This window comes from Hirundo rustica, chromosome 25 (assembly GCF_015227805.2).
Source record: "Hirundo rustica isolate bHirRus1 chromosome 25, bHirRus1.pri.v3, whole genome shotgun sequence".
Classification (NCBI taxonomy): Eukaryota; Metazoa; Chordata; class Aves; order Passeriformes; family Hirundinidae; genus Hirundo; species Hirundo rustica.
The window spans coordinates 5,538,168-5,551,919 of record NC_053474.1 but is presented as its reverse complement, the minus strand read 5'-3'; the positions used below and the strand labels follow the sequence as shown (position 1 = coordinate 5,551,919).

The window sequence follows — 13,752 nt, the reverse complement described above, 5'->3', positions numbered from 1 at the left end:
TTTGGATGGCCTTTGGAGATTTTTTATGACTTTGGTGCTCTTTTCCCCAGCTTGTGGAAGGTTTCCAGATCTTCCTGCAGATTTTCATGTGAAAACCACACCAAAGTGTGTTTGTTCCGTGATCTGTGGTTCATCCAGCCTCAGTTTTGCTGGTTCTTCCATGGCATTAAGAGGGCGCAGCCCTTCACACATTGTCTTAATCCAGATTTTTCTGAGTCTGTCTTTGTTCACTGGCTCTAGGCTGGGTTCTTCTCCTCAGGTTTATTCTGACAAATCATGCAAAAGCACCTTTAGATTGATGTAATGAATCTTGTTTGGAAGGAAATTGGGTGGTGGGATGAGGATAAAGAATAAAATTAAGCCTAGAAGGATTCCTGGCACACCCCCAGAGATGCAGACAGACATTAGAAATCCATTCGAGTTTTTCACAAGGACAAGACACAAAGTCTTGGAATGGGATCATAACTCCTAAAAAGGCCCTGGTGAAAAATATTTCAGCTTCTTGGAGAGTTCTGGGCGCTCCCCTCTTATCTCAACCCCAAATACCTTTAGGAGGAGTGAGCTGTTGTAACATTCTGAGAGCGCAGCCTGGAGCAGTTTCCTCACAAAGGGCAGGAGGGAGCCTGGAGTGCTGGAGGGGCCCCTCTTGGAGCAGCAGGGAAGGAATTCCATGAAAAGGAGCGCTCAGGCTCCAGCCCAGCCTGCTGCTGTCCTGCTGGCAGCTCCAACAGGGGCTTGGAGAGAGATTTTGGAGCACTTTTGTTGGGTTTTGGTGTGCTGATTGCATAGGTGGGGCAGGATGTGCAAGGAACCGTGAAGTACAGCTCTGTGTGCTGTGAGCCCTCTGCACTGAGAGCTGCTTGGGCCAAATCCTCTCCAAATATCCCCTCAAAATGCGGTGTTTGGAGTGCTGGGTGTGCCCAGAGCTGAGCTGAGCCCCATCCAGCACAGCTGGAGGGCACTTGGCAGCTCAGGGCTGTCCCTGCAGGCACAAAGCTGGGCTTCGCTGGGCTGTCCCTGAGCTGGAGCAGCCCCTGCACAGAGTTCCCTGCTGAGCAGGGCTGATCTCCCAGGGCTGGGGTGCTGGGTTTGAGCACAGCTCTGCTCTGGAGCAGGATGCTGCTGGTGCACGAGGGTTTTGTGGCAGCGCTGCCTCCTGCTACTGAAAATCATAAAATCCTGGAATGGGTTGGCTTGGAAGGACCTTAAATCCCATCCAGTGCCACCCCTGCCATGGGAACACCTTCCACTGTGCCAGGCTGCTCCAAGGCCCTTCCAGGGATGGAGCAGCCACATTTTTTTCCTCTGGGAATGCTCAGCCCTCCTTGTTTCCTGCTGCACTTCCAGCCCAGGCTGTGCTGATTTGCTGTGCTGCCTGCACTTCTGCAGTGGAGGAATCAGGGAATATCCACACACAAGGATCACTTAGTTCAGCTCCTGGCCCTGCACAGGACACACCAAGAACCCCACTGTGTGCCAGGAAAGAAATTTGTCTCTCTTGCAGTGATCTTGGCTGTTAGAAGCCCCCAAAAAGGGGAGAGTGAGGGTTTGTTGATTTTTTCCAGCCAGCACAATGCCCACGTGTGCTTTTATGTCCCCTGTTCCATCCCCAGGAGTGTGTGTGACATCCTGTCCTGCCTTCAGCCCTCACATCCTGAGAAAGTTTCCCAAGCTCTGGAATGAAATCGTGGTTGTGAAGGTCTTGTCAGACTTTCTCACCATGTGCACAGGCTGGAAAAGCTTGAGAAAATTCTCCTTGCTGCACCCCCTTCTCGGGAGGATTTAACTCCTTCCCGTCCTCTTAGGACTGGGAGGATTTGCCTTTTCTCTGTGGGTCAGGGACTTTGTGGTGAGTCTGTTATCTCACAGGAAAACAGACTCGGTTTTGGGTGACACTATTTGCTGTTTTGGAGATAAAATGTGCTGAGGGTGTGGAGTGACTCCATCCTCTTCTCCCTGCCCTGCCCTCCTCAGCCCTGAGTGTTGTCTTTGCTCTTCCAGCTTGCTAAAAAAGTCGTTCTGTTTGATTAAAATGAAGCTGCCAGCTCCTTTCCTTTTTCCCCCGGTGACAGCCTGGGCCTGGTGCTTGGACACCCAATCCAGTGTGGGCACAGGTGCTTCAAAGCTGGGTTAGAGCCCTGAGCTGAGCTTGCAGGGCCATATTCCTCCCTGGGCTTTGGTCACCTCAGTGGCCGTCTCTGCTCCCCAAAACCCTCCCTGGCTTTATCCTTGAGTCCTCGAATAGGGCAAGTGATCAGCCCCTCTGCCCTGGAGGCAGGCTGGGAGAGCTGGGGGTGCTCCCCTGGAGAGGAGAAGGCTCCAGGGAGAGCTGCGAGCCCCTGGCAGGGCCTAAAGGGGCTCCAGGAGAGCTGCAGAGGGACTGGGGACAAGGCCTGGAGGGACAGGACACAGGGAATGGCTCCCAGTGCCAGAGGGCAGCGCTGCATGGGAGATTGGGAATCAGGAATTGTTCCCTGGGAGGGTGGGCAGGGGCTGGGATGGAATTCCCAGAGCAGCTGTGGCTGCCCCTGGATCCCTGGCAGTGCCCAAGGCCAGGCTGGACACTGGCACAGTGGGAAGTGTCCCTGCCAGGGCAGGGGTGGCACTGGGTGGGATTTCATGTCCCTTCCCACCCAAACCATTCCATGATCTTCAGAGCCTTTTGGCAGGAAAGTCTCTCAGGCCCTGACGTGGCCATGGGTGAAGTTGGTGGATCCTTGTTGGATCCTGGTGCTGCTGTGCTTGGACAGAAAGCTGCAGCTTTGCATTAGCCCTGTGCAAGGTACAATTATTTTAGAGGCCCACTGACCTGCTTCCCTTTAGCTCCCAGAGCCAAGGGGAGGGAGCAGCTGAGTTTGTGCAGGATGGGTTTGCCAGGCCCTTGGGAGCTGCTGGGAGGGGATGCAGCAGCACGAGGTCAATCAGATCCTGGGCCCAGGCCTGTGTGCTGATTAAACATCCCCAAATTGCCCCCCTGCATCATCAAACAGTGCTGATCTGCCTTGGGGTGATGCCAGTGCTCCCCAGGCCTGATCTCAGGGTAATCTCTGCCTGCTGCTTCACCACACGCCTCAAGCTGGAGGCTTTAGATCCTTTTCAAAGTTCCAAAAACGGGCTTTATTCCAGCACCAGCTGTTCCATGCTGCAGCCAAGGGTCAGGTCTGAGGCTTTTGGTTTGGGGCTTTGCAGAAGCACAGGATGGGGGCTCTGAACGGGGAGAGAGCAGGAGAGGAGGCTGGAAGGGAAGTTTGGGAACAGAAGGGTGTGCAAGGAAAACTGGGAAGCGGGAGAATGTATGAAGGAATCATCAGGAGGGGGTCCAGTGGGAAGCTGGGGAGAAGAAGGGGGTGCAGAGGAAATTGAGGAGCAGCACAGGGTGAAATGGGAAGATGAACAGGAGAGGGTTCAGGAGAAATTGAGCAGGAGGGGATGAAGAGTAAATTGGGGGACAGGAGGGGTGCAGTGGGAAGTTGGGGAGCAGCAGGGGGTGCAGTGGTAAGCTGGGGAGCAGGAGGGGTTGCAGTGGTAAGCTGGGGAGCAGGAGGGGTGCAGTGGGAAGCTGGGGAGAAGAAGGGGGTGCAGAGGAAATTGAGGAGCAGCACAGGGTGAAATGGGAAGATGAACAGGAGAGGGTTCAGGAGAAATTGAGCAGGAGGGGATGAAGAGTAAATTGGGGGACAGGAGGGGTGCAGTGGTAAGCTGGGGAGCAGCAGGGGGTGCAGTGGTAAGTTGGGGAGCAGGAGGGGGTTCAGTGGTAAGTTGGGGAGCAGGAGGGGTGCAGTGGTAAGCTGGGGAGCAGCAGGGGGTGCAGTGGTAAGTTGGGGAGCAGGAGGGGGTTCAGTGGTAAGTTGGGGAGCAGGAGGGGTGCAGTGGTAAGCTGGGGAGCAGGAAGGGGCACAGAGGAAGTTGGGAAACAGGAGGGGATGGTGAAATCTTGAGGGAGGTTGTGCAAAGAGCCACATCTTGCAGGAGGGCTCTGGCCTCATGCCGCTGCAGGAAGCTCTGCTGGGCTCTCCTGCCTGCAGCAGTGTTTGGATGCTCCAGTGCTCCCGTCCTGGCGGGCTGGGGCTGCAGGGGTGGTGCTCATGACTGGCTTAGAAACCCATTTTTTGGGAAAAAAACCCCTTCATCTTCCAACTCGTATTAATAAGGAACGATGAAATAATGGAGTGAGAGCAAGAGCTGTCCTTCCATGAATTATCCAGTGTTTTCCAGCCTTGGATTTCCCCGTTGCTGCCCCTCTGCTCCGGTTCTGCCCTGCCCTGTTCCCTGCCCTGTGCCCTGGCAGTGGTGATGAGCTCCTGCCTCCTGGCCCATGGTGCCTTTTCCATGCAGGAGCAGGCCCAGAACGGTCTGTGCTGCCCTGGTGAGCACCAGGGAGAGCATTCCCACATTCCCAGGCCTTCCCTGTGTTTTCCTAGGAGAAGAAGAAGAAGAAGAAGCACAAGGCCCAGCAGTCCTCGGAGTCAGACTCGGAGAGCTCGGCCTCGGACAGCGATGGAGCTCAGCCCTCCAGCAAGAGGCACAAGCGCTCTGGGAAGCCCAGCAAGGCTGGCAAGAAGAAGAAGAAGAAGAAGCACAAAAAGTAGCGCTGGGATGAGCGGGGCAGGCAGGGCTGCAGCCACGGGGCAGCCAGCGGGGATCAGCACCTCTCCTGCTCCGGGGACAGGGAATTGCCTTCTCAGAGCGCCACGGGTGCGTGGCATTGCAGGTGTTGACCTTGCCACAGAGGACTGAGCTGTCCTGTGTCACCTCGGGCACAGGCTGCCCCTGGTTCCACAGCTGCTGCCAGCGCGGGCTCATGACGCTCTGCAGGCACCGCTGCCGTCCCACAGCCTCGTGTCCTGCGGGAGCTGCTGCCAGCTCCTGTGACCGCCCGTGACAGCAGCCCTGTCCTGCAGTGGTGCAGGTGGCACTGCCAGGCACTGCCAGGCCTGCACCGTGCTCCTGTGACAGCCGGTGACAGCAGCCCTGTCCTGCAGTGGTGCGGGTGGCACTGCCAGGCCTGCACCGTGCTCCTGTGACAGCCGGTGACAGCAGCTGTGTCCTGCAGTGGTGCAGGTGGCACTGCCAGGCCTGCACCATGCTCCAGTGACAGCAGCTGTGTCCTGCAGTGGTGCAGGTGGCACTGCCAGCCCTGCACTGTGCTCCTGTGACAGCAGCCCTGTCCTGCAGTGGTGCGGGTGGCACTGCCAGGCACTGCCAGCCCTGCACCGTGCTCCTGTGACAGCCGGTGACAGCAGCCCTGTCCTGCAGTGGTGCGGGTGGCACTGCCAGGCACTGCCAGGCCTGCACCATGCTCCTGTGACAGCAGCCCTGTCCTGCAGTGGTGCGGGTGGCACTGCCAGGCACTGCCAGGCCTGCACCATGCTCCTGTGACAGCAGCTGTGTCCTGCAGTGGTGCAGGTGGCACTGCCAGCCCTGCACCGTGCTCCTGTGACAGCTGGTGACAGCAGCCCTGTCCTGCAGTGGTGCAGGTGGCACTGCCAGCCCTGCACCGTGCTCCTGTGACAGCCGGTGACAGCAGCCCTGTCCTGCAGTGGTGCAGGTGGCACTGCCAGCCCTGCACCGTGCTCCTGTGACAGCAGCCCTGTCCTGCAGCGGTGCGGGTGGCACTGCCAGGCCCACACCGTGCCCGGGACAGGGGTTGGTGCTGCTGGGCTCCACAAGCCCCTGGCACAGAGCTGTGCCCCGGCTCCCTGGGTCTCTGCAAACACTGGGAGTGGAGGAGCAAGGAGCAAATGGGGGAGTGGAGATACTGGGAGTAAACATGAACCGTGCAGTGTTTGCTGCCTCGGAAAGGGATGGAAAATAAATCTCTGCCCTCCCCAGCTGTACTTTGTACCGGCTCCTTTCTTCTGCACCCTCCACACTTCATCTTGGGCAGGGGGAGAACAGCGCTGGCTGTGTGGAGGAGATGGGAAAGGGGTTTTTTTGGGAAGTTCTGGCTGCTTCCCGAGGTTCCCTGGGGTGGGAAGTGGGTGTGTGGTGAGGTAACCCATAGGAGAAGCCTTCTGGAAGGAGCATAAATCTTGTAACTGGAGCTGAAGGTCAGGGATGGCAGGGGGAGTGTGCCAGGAGCAGCTCGGCCCTGCTGGGACAGATGTGGATGGGGGAAGGAGTCGCTCCTGTGGCTCTGCAGGGAGATGGGAGTGGGGCTGGCAGCTGCTGGCATCGCAGGAGCTGGGGCTGCTGCTGCAGCCTCCCCTTTTCCCTTCTCCTTCCCTGTGCTTCTTGCCCCCGCTGCCCGTGGCTGCATCCCCCTTTGGGGCCATTTCCCTCCCCAAATCCCCAAGAGCTCAGGACCTTTATTGCCGGTGATCCTGCACCCCCGGCCGAGGCTGTGGGGCTCCCTCCTGCCCTCGGCCTCGCTGGGAGCGGCATTCCCGGATCCCGAGCTGCCGCGGGAATGCACATGGCCAGCCACAGCCGATCCCCGCAGCCCGGAGCAGAGGCTGAGATGGGCTGCTGGGATCCCTGGATTAACGCCGTCCCCGCCGTGCCAGAACCGCCTTTTCCCGAGTAAACCGAGCACAGAGCTGTAACAACACCTTTATTATTTTTCCATGTGACTTTTCCCACTGTTAATTAAAAAAGAACCCAAACAACAAACCACGAATCCACCACCCGAGCCCCTGGAGCCCCTGCAGGCGCCGGGCGGGGGCAGGGGCGGCCCCGGCGGGTCCGAGGGGAGCCGTGCCTGGCACGGGGCCGGAGGTGGGGACGATGTGGCACCGGGTGACAGGCAGGGGACCTGGGACAGCGTCTATGTCGCCTTCTCGTAGGTGCGGGTGCAGACGACGTTGCCCATGGTGAGAGTCTGGGGGCGGAGGGGTGGGGGTCAGTGCTGCCTCGCCCAGCCCCGAGCCCAGCTCTTCCCATTTCGAACCATTTCCGAGGCGGGAACCTCGGAATAAAACCATTTCCTTACCAGAATTAATTTGCCATCCTTCAGCTCCCGCACCAGCGTCGTCTCCTTCCCCTCCCACTTCTGCACGTGGACGAGTTTGCCTCCATCCAGGGTGACCACGGACTGCGGGGGGGGATTGAGACTCACAATCACCTTCCTCCCCCGGGTTTCTGGGCTCTGGGGGGGTTTGTCCCTCAGAGGGGACCCTGGAGCCCCGCAGGCTCGGGATCAGCCGGGAGTGCCGCTGTGGGAATGCTCTCCGGGCACCAACCCCGCCAGCCCCAGCCCGGCTCCTGCCCTGGCTCACGGCCTCGGCTGCCCCGCTGTGACCCCAGAGTGCCACCGGCACGGTCACCGTGCCCTCCGTGCCCCGGGGCCACCGGGACCTGTCCCGGAGCGCGCTTCGGCGGGGACCAGACAGGCGGGGCGGGGATCGGGGTTCGGGAGCGAAGCTTCCCCGCCCTGCAGCGCCCGGAGAGCGTTTTTGGAGCGGCGGATGCGGCGAACGCGCCTCAGCTCCCGGCGCTGCTGACTCAGCCCGAGAGCCCGGCCCGTGCCAAGGTTACCGTGACAGCGCCGGCCACGGCAGGGCGGGGTCGTGCTGGGACAGGCGCTGGCACCAGCGCTGGCACCGCCTGCCTGTCCCCATCCTGCCCTGTGCCCCCCAGCCAGCCCCCCCAGAGCCGGGCGCTGCCCCTCGGGTGCCCCCATGGCTTGGGTCTGCCCAGAGCTCGGGTGTGCCCCGGCCCCGGGTCCCCGCAGGGCTCTGGGTGCTCCCTCAGGTCCCAGTTCTCCCCATGGCCGGGTCACCCCACAGCTCTACTGTCCAAAAGTTTGGGTACCCGCTGAGTCTGGGTGCCCCAGAGCCCTGGAACCCCCAGCCACAGGGCAGGGATCGATGGAATATCGGGGAGAAATCCCTCCCTGTGAGGGGTGAGGCCCTGGCACAGGGTGCCCGGAGCAGCTATGGCTGCCCCTGGATCCTGGGAAATGCCCAAGGCCGGGCTGGACATTTGGGCTGGGAGCAGCCTGGGACAGTGGGAGGTGTCCCTGCCACGGCTGGGATGGGATGAGCTGAGCCTTAATATCTCTCCCAACCCAAACCATTCCGTGCCATCCTGGCTGCCCCACAGCTCCCCGCACCCGCGGCTGACCCCACCTGCCCCATCCCCGTGCCTCGGGCAGCCGTCCTGGCCCCGCTGACCCATCACGTGCCCTCTGGCCCCCGGCCGAGGGGCACCCCAAGGGCACGTCCCGGGCTGTGGCAGCAGCTCCGGGCCGGTCACACGTTCCTGCTGCTTGAACAGCTTCCAGCAGCCGGGCACGGAGGGAGGGACCTGACGCTCAGCCCCTTCCCCCAGCCTCACTGCGAGCCCAGCCCTTTGTGCTTCCTGCTCTGGGGCCAGGAAAGGGTTTTTGTGCCCAAAGAACCCCCAGGTCCCTCGTGAGGCGCCCCCCGGGCTGGGTGTGGGGCACAGAGCTGCTCCGCGCACGGAGCGTTCAGGGAGCATGGGAGCGGCGGCTGAAATCTAGGAAAAATCAGGAGCTGGGCCACTCCTTCAGGGAAAAATGTCCCTGCAGGGTGGGAGAGGCCAGGAAAGCCACTGCTCTCCCTCAGGTGATATTTTTTCCTTGCTCTTACAGGAAGGAGCAGCCTGGCCTGGGAAGTTTTGAGCTCCTCAGGGACCCGCAGCCCTGGGATGAGCCCTTGGAGCGGCACGGACCAGCCGGGATTATCCCGGTGCTCCATCCCTGCAGCGCTGCCTGCTTGGGAGGGCAGGCACAGAGGGGGCTCGGGAAAGAGGCGCGGTGCCCCTGCTCCCCCGGGGCACGGACCCTTCCCACCACCGCAGCACCTCCTGAGCAAGCTGGCGCTCGCCAGCCGGGCCCTTGCACAACCTTCCCGCGGCTCCGTCGCGCTCCCGGGACAGCCCGGCTGCAAAAACGGGCTCGGGGGCGCTGCCTGGACGGGACCAGGCTTGAGCAGCAGCCCCGGCGGGCGTTCCTCCTCCACGGGCAGCCAGGATGGAGCCCTGGAGCCGGGCGCCGATGGAGCGATCCCCCGAGGCACACCGAGCCTTTCGGGGGTGCCACGGCGTGGGGCGGGCTGGGGGCTCACCTTGACGTGCCTGTCGTCCGCCGTGGTCTCGTCGAACTCCTCGCCCAGCTTGAAGGTGATCTCGGTGTTCTTGAAGGTGCTCTGGGTCTTCACGGTGACCTTGTCGCCGTCCAGCTCGATGATGGTGGTGGGCTTGGTGAAGCCGGCCACCTGCCGCGTGGCGAAGCCCACGCCTGGGGGCCGAGGGGTGAGGGGGTGCGGAGGGGCACCGATCCCCCCCCCGGCATCGCCCCCGAGCTCCTCCTCCCCGTGCTGGTGCAGGGTGAACCCCAAAACTGCTGCCCGCTCGCGGTCCCGGGGGGCTCCGTGCGCCCCGGGGCAGGGAATGCTGTCCCTGCTGGGGGATGGATCCGGGAGCGGCGCCCACCGGCCCCGGAGCTGGGTGACTCCCCCCGACCGTGCTGGGGCTGGCTGATGGGGGGTTCGGGGGCTGGGAAAGCCTGGGGGGGTCCTGAGCGACCCCCAGCACCCAGGGGGGGCATCTCAACCCCAAAGGCTGCCCCCAGGGTGGGGGGGGGGAACGGGAAGGACGAGACCCCTCACCCAGCCCGAGACCCCCTCACCCAGCCCAACCCCACGTGCACAAAGCCCAGAGCCCCCCATAACCACCAGTGACCCCCCCACCACCTGCAGCCCCCCAGCCGGACCCCCGCGGGGGGAGCGCGGGTTCACCAGGAAAATTGGGGGGGGGGGGGGCGGCGTACAGCAAAAAAAAAAAAGAAAAAAAGGGGGTGATGTGACTGCAAGCCCGCTCTCAGCCGCGCCCACTCACCCAGCGCCTTCATGTACTCATCGAAATTGCTGCTGTCCACCAGCTTCCAGGTGCCCACGAAAGCGTCGACCATGGCGAGGGGGCGCGGGGGGGCCGCAGACGCGCGGGGGTCCGGCCGGCTGCGAGCGTGGCACCGCCTGCAGCTGCTGCGGCCCCGCGGCCGCCTTAAATAATGTCCTCATCACATGATTGGAAAGAGCACAACGCGCTCCAGAAATACTCCCCGGCAGCGCTGCCAGCGGCCACCCCGGCCCGACCACCCGCCCCCGGCCGCCGCCCCCCGCCCCGACCCCCGCGCCGGGCAGGGGTGGGGACGGCGGAGACAGGGACACTCGTGCCGTGAGCTGTGCCCGGGCTCCGCGGGGCACGGCGGGGAGCGGGCTGCGGGTAGGGGGGCGCTGAGGTGGGCACGGGGGGGTGTGTGCCCAGCCAGGGTGGTCCCGTGGGTGTGGGCGCGGTCAGGGAGTGGGGACGGCGACACTCGTGATGCCCTTCAGGGACACGAGTGACGGGGGTAGGGCAGCTGAGCTGGGGAAACTGAGGCACGGGGAGCAGGGAGCACCGGGGTGGCGGGTGTGGGAATATACGTGGGGGGCTCCAGGCGGGTGTGGGGACATGTGTGACACCCCTCAATCCCATGCGTCTGTGGGGACACGTGACCCGGTCCCTGCTGGATGCGTGTGCGCCCCTGTGTGACCCTGTCCCCTCCCTGTGCGCGTGGGGACACACGCGTGTGCCACCAGTGGTGCTTTGGGTGCCGAGGGGACGCTGGTGACAGGGACAGGCACGGGGCTGTGGGACCCCCACAGATCCCCTCCGTCTCCCCGTGCTTTGGGTTCCGGTGGGATCAGCGCATCCCCGGCCCCTTCCCTGCCAGGGTGGGGTCATCCCCGGCCATGGCATTCGGGGTCCCCCGGACCCCAGGGGACGGTGCCCACTCCTGTCCCCATGCCCGGGCCGTGGAGGGTCCCAGCTGGGGACAGAGGTGTCCCTGAGCCCGGTGGCTGCAGCATGTCCCCTTGTGTCGGGGACTGTGGGGTCAAAGGCACCAGGGCCGGGAGGGACCGGGGACACTCTCCCTGTCTCTGGCCCCCGTGTGACATCACAGGCACCCAAAAATAGCCGGGACTCGTGTTCAGCTTCTTCTGGCTGGCACCGCCACCCAGCAGGACCCCCCGGGGGCACAGAACCCGTCCCTGTCCCCGCGGGATGGGCGTCCCCTGCCCCGGCTGCGACACCGGGCAGGGCTCTGCTTGCCAGGGCCGCAGGGACAATTCATTCCCCAGGGAGACAGAGCCCCGTGGCCCGGAGGGGGGACACAGAGGGCAAGGAGTGTCCTCTGTCCCCTCACCCAGGTGTCAGGGTCCCCAGAGCACACAGCCCTGTCCCCTTGGGTGCTCCCTCTACAACGGGACCGTGAGATGGGGGCATGGACAGGAACAGCTGCCCAGGCACAGGGACACCCGGTGACAGGGACACCCGGTGACAGGGACACCCGGTGACAGGGACACCCATTGATGGGGTGCCAAACCACAGGGACACCCGGTGAGAGGGACACCCAGAAACAGGGACACCCGGTGACAGGGACACCCATTGATGGGGTGCCAAACCACAGGGACACCCGGTGAGAGGGACACCCAGAAACAGGGACACCCGGTGACAGGGACACCCATTGATGGGGATGCCAAACCACAGGGACACCCAGCGACAGGGACACCCGGTGACAGGGACACCCATTGATGGGGATGCCAAACCACAGGGACACCCAGCAACAGGGACACCCATTGATAGGGACGCCAATCCACAGGGACACCCGGTGAGAGGGACACCCATCCACAGGGACACCCAGCGACAGGGACACCCAGAAACAGGGACACCTGGTGACAGGGACACCCATTGATGGGGATGCCAAACCACAGGGACACCCAGCGACAGGGACACCCAGTGACAGGGACACGCAGCAAGAGGGACACCCAGTGAGAGGGACACCCATCCACAGGGACACCCGGTGACAGGGACACCCAGCAACAGGGACACCCATTGATAGGGACACCAATCCACAGGGACACCCGGTGAGAGGGACACCGATCCACAGGGACACCCAGCAACAGGGACACCTATTGATAGGGACACCAAACCACAGGGACACCCAGTGACAGGGACACGCAGCAAGAGGGACACCCGGTGAGAGGGACACCCATCCACAGGGACACCCAGCGACAGGGACACCGATCTACAAGGAAGCACCCATGGGCAGGGTCACCCATGCATGGTGACACCCACGCACAGGGTCACCCACACACAATGACACCCACATGGCTGTCCCTGCACACCCACCCACAGGAGCACCCACGAAGACGGCAACCTGCAGGGATGCACACACACCACACAAACACACACACACGCACACGCGCACACCCCACACAAACACACGCGCGTGTACACGCCCCCCAGTTCCCGTGTAAAGGGGCGCCTGTGCCCATGGATGTCCACACACATGGATGTCCACACAGAGATGCCCACGAGCATGGATGCACGTGCACATGGATGCACACACACACACATGGTGCATGCACACACACAAGTGCACACACATGGATGCATGCACACACACACACTGATACCCACACAGATACCACTGGGCATGTGCACACGCATCCATGCTCATGGGTGCACACACACACACGTCCCTGCACACACACACACACGGATGCACACACACACAAAGATATCCCTTCACATACACATGCACACACAGATGTCCCTGCACACACACCCACCCAGAGATGTCCCTGCACATGCACACACACACACACACAGATATCCCTGCACACACACACAGACATGGATGCACACACACACAAAGATATCCCTTCACATACACACACACACACACGGATATCCCTGCATACACACACAGACAGATGCACACACACATAGGTGCACACACACACACACACACACAGATGTCCCTGCACATGCACACACACACACACACACACACGGATATCCCTGCACACACACACACCCAGAGATGTCCCTGCACATGCACACGCACACACACACACACACACACACAGATATCCCTGCACACACACACACACAGAGATGTCCCTGTGGATGCACACACACAAACACGGATATCCCTGCACACACACACAGACAGATGCACACACACACACACATAGGTGCACACACACACACGGATATCCCTGCACACACACACACACAGTGCACACACACACACACATAGGTGCACACACACACACACGGATGTCCCTGCACACACACATACCCAGAGATGTCCCTGCACATGCACACACACACACACACACACGGATATCCCTGCACACACACACAGATGTCCCTGCACATGCACGTGGATGCACACACACACACACGGATATCCCTGCACACACACACGGATATCCCTGCACACACACACAGACAGATGCACACACATACACACACACACACACAGAGTGCACACACACACACACATAGGTGCACACACACACGGATATCCCTGCACACACACACAGACAGATGCACACACATACACACACACACACACAGAGTGCACACACACACACACATAGGTGCACACACACACGGATATCCCTGCACACACACACACACAGATGCACACACACACACATAGGTGCACACACACACACGGATATCCCTGCACACACACACCCAGAGATGTCCCTGCACATGCACACACACACACACACACATGTCCCTGCACACACACACACACACAGATGTCCCTGCACATGCACACGCACACACACACATGTCCCTGCACACACAAATACACACACATGGATGCACACACACACACACACACGGGTGCACACACACACGGCGCATGCACACAGGTGCACACACACACACACGGATGCACACACAAATGGATGCTCGTGCACGTGGGTGCCCACGGATGCC

The 13,752-nt window shown here is 61.6% G+C and overlaps 2 protein-coding genes across 2 annotated transcripts in view; one reads left to right on the top strand and one right to left on the bottom strand.

Annotated features, from left to right (window-relative positions):
• The window catches only part of ZCCHC17 (zinc finger CCHC-type containing 17), an 11,187-nt gene extending 5,356 nt beyond the window's left edge, over positions 1-5,831 (top strand). The window contains exons 7-8 of the mRNA XM_040085983.2: positions 1,614-1,699; positions 4,422-5,831. Coding sequence (XP_039941917.1) covers positions 1,614-1,699; positions 4,422-4,589 — 254 coding nt within the window. The 3' untranslated portion in view covers positions 4,590-5,831. The remainder of the gene's footprint in view (positions 1-1,613; positions 1,700-4,421) is intronic.
• A 709-nt stretch (positions 5,832-6,540) lies between these two features.
• FABP3 (fatty acid binding protein 3) lies at positions 6,541-10,022 on the bottom strand. Its single transcript, XM_040086056.2, has 4 exons — positions 9,802-10,022; positions 9,030-9,202; positions 6,932-7,033; positions 6,541-6,820 (listed from the first exon to the last, which is right to left on the bottom strand). Exons 1-4 carry the CDS (start codon positions 9,872-9,874, stop codon positions 6,767-6,769), a joined length of 402 nt encoding a protein of 133 aa, XP_039941990.1. The 5' UTR covers positions 9,875-10,022; the 3' UTR covers positions 6,541-6,766.
• Positions 10,023-13,752: the final 3,730 nt, after the last annotated feature.

Bases quoted from the DNA above. Each gene is read 5' to 3' on its own strand.
- FABP3 (XM_040086056.2), bottom strand. From the start codon at position 9,874: ATGGTCGACGCTTTCGTGGGCACCTGGAAGCTGGTGGACAGCAGCAAT. The intron at 7,034-9,029 runs GTGAGCCCCCAG...CCCCCCCCGCAG, and splicing joins CGGACGACAGGCACGTCAAG to TCCGTGGTCACCCTGGATGG. The intron at 6,821-6,931 runs GTAAGGAAATGG...CTCCGCCCCCAG, and splicing joins AGGATGGCAAATTAATTCTG to ACTCTCACCATGGGCAACGT.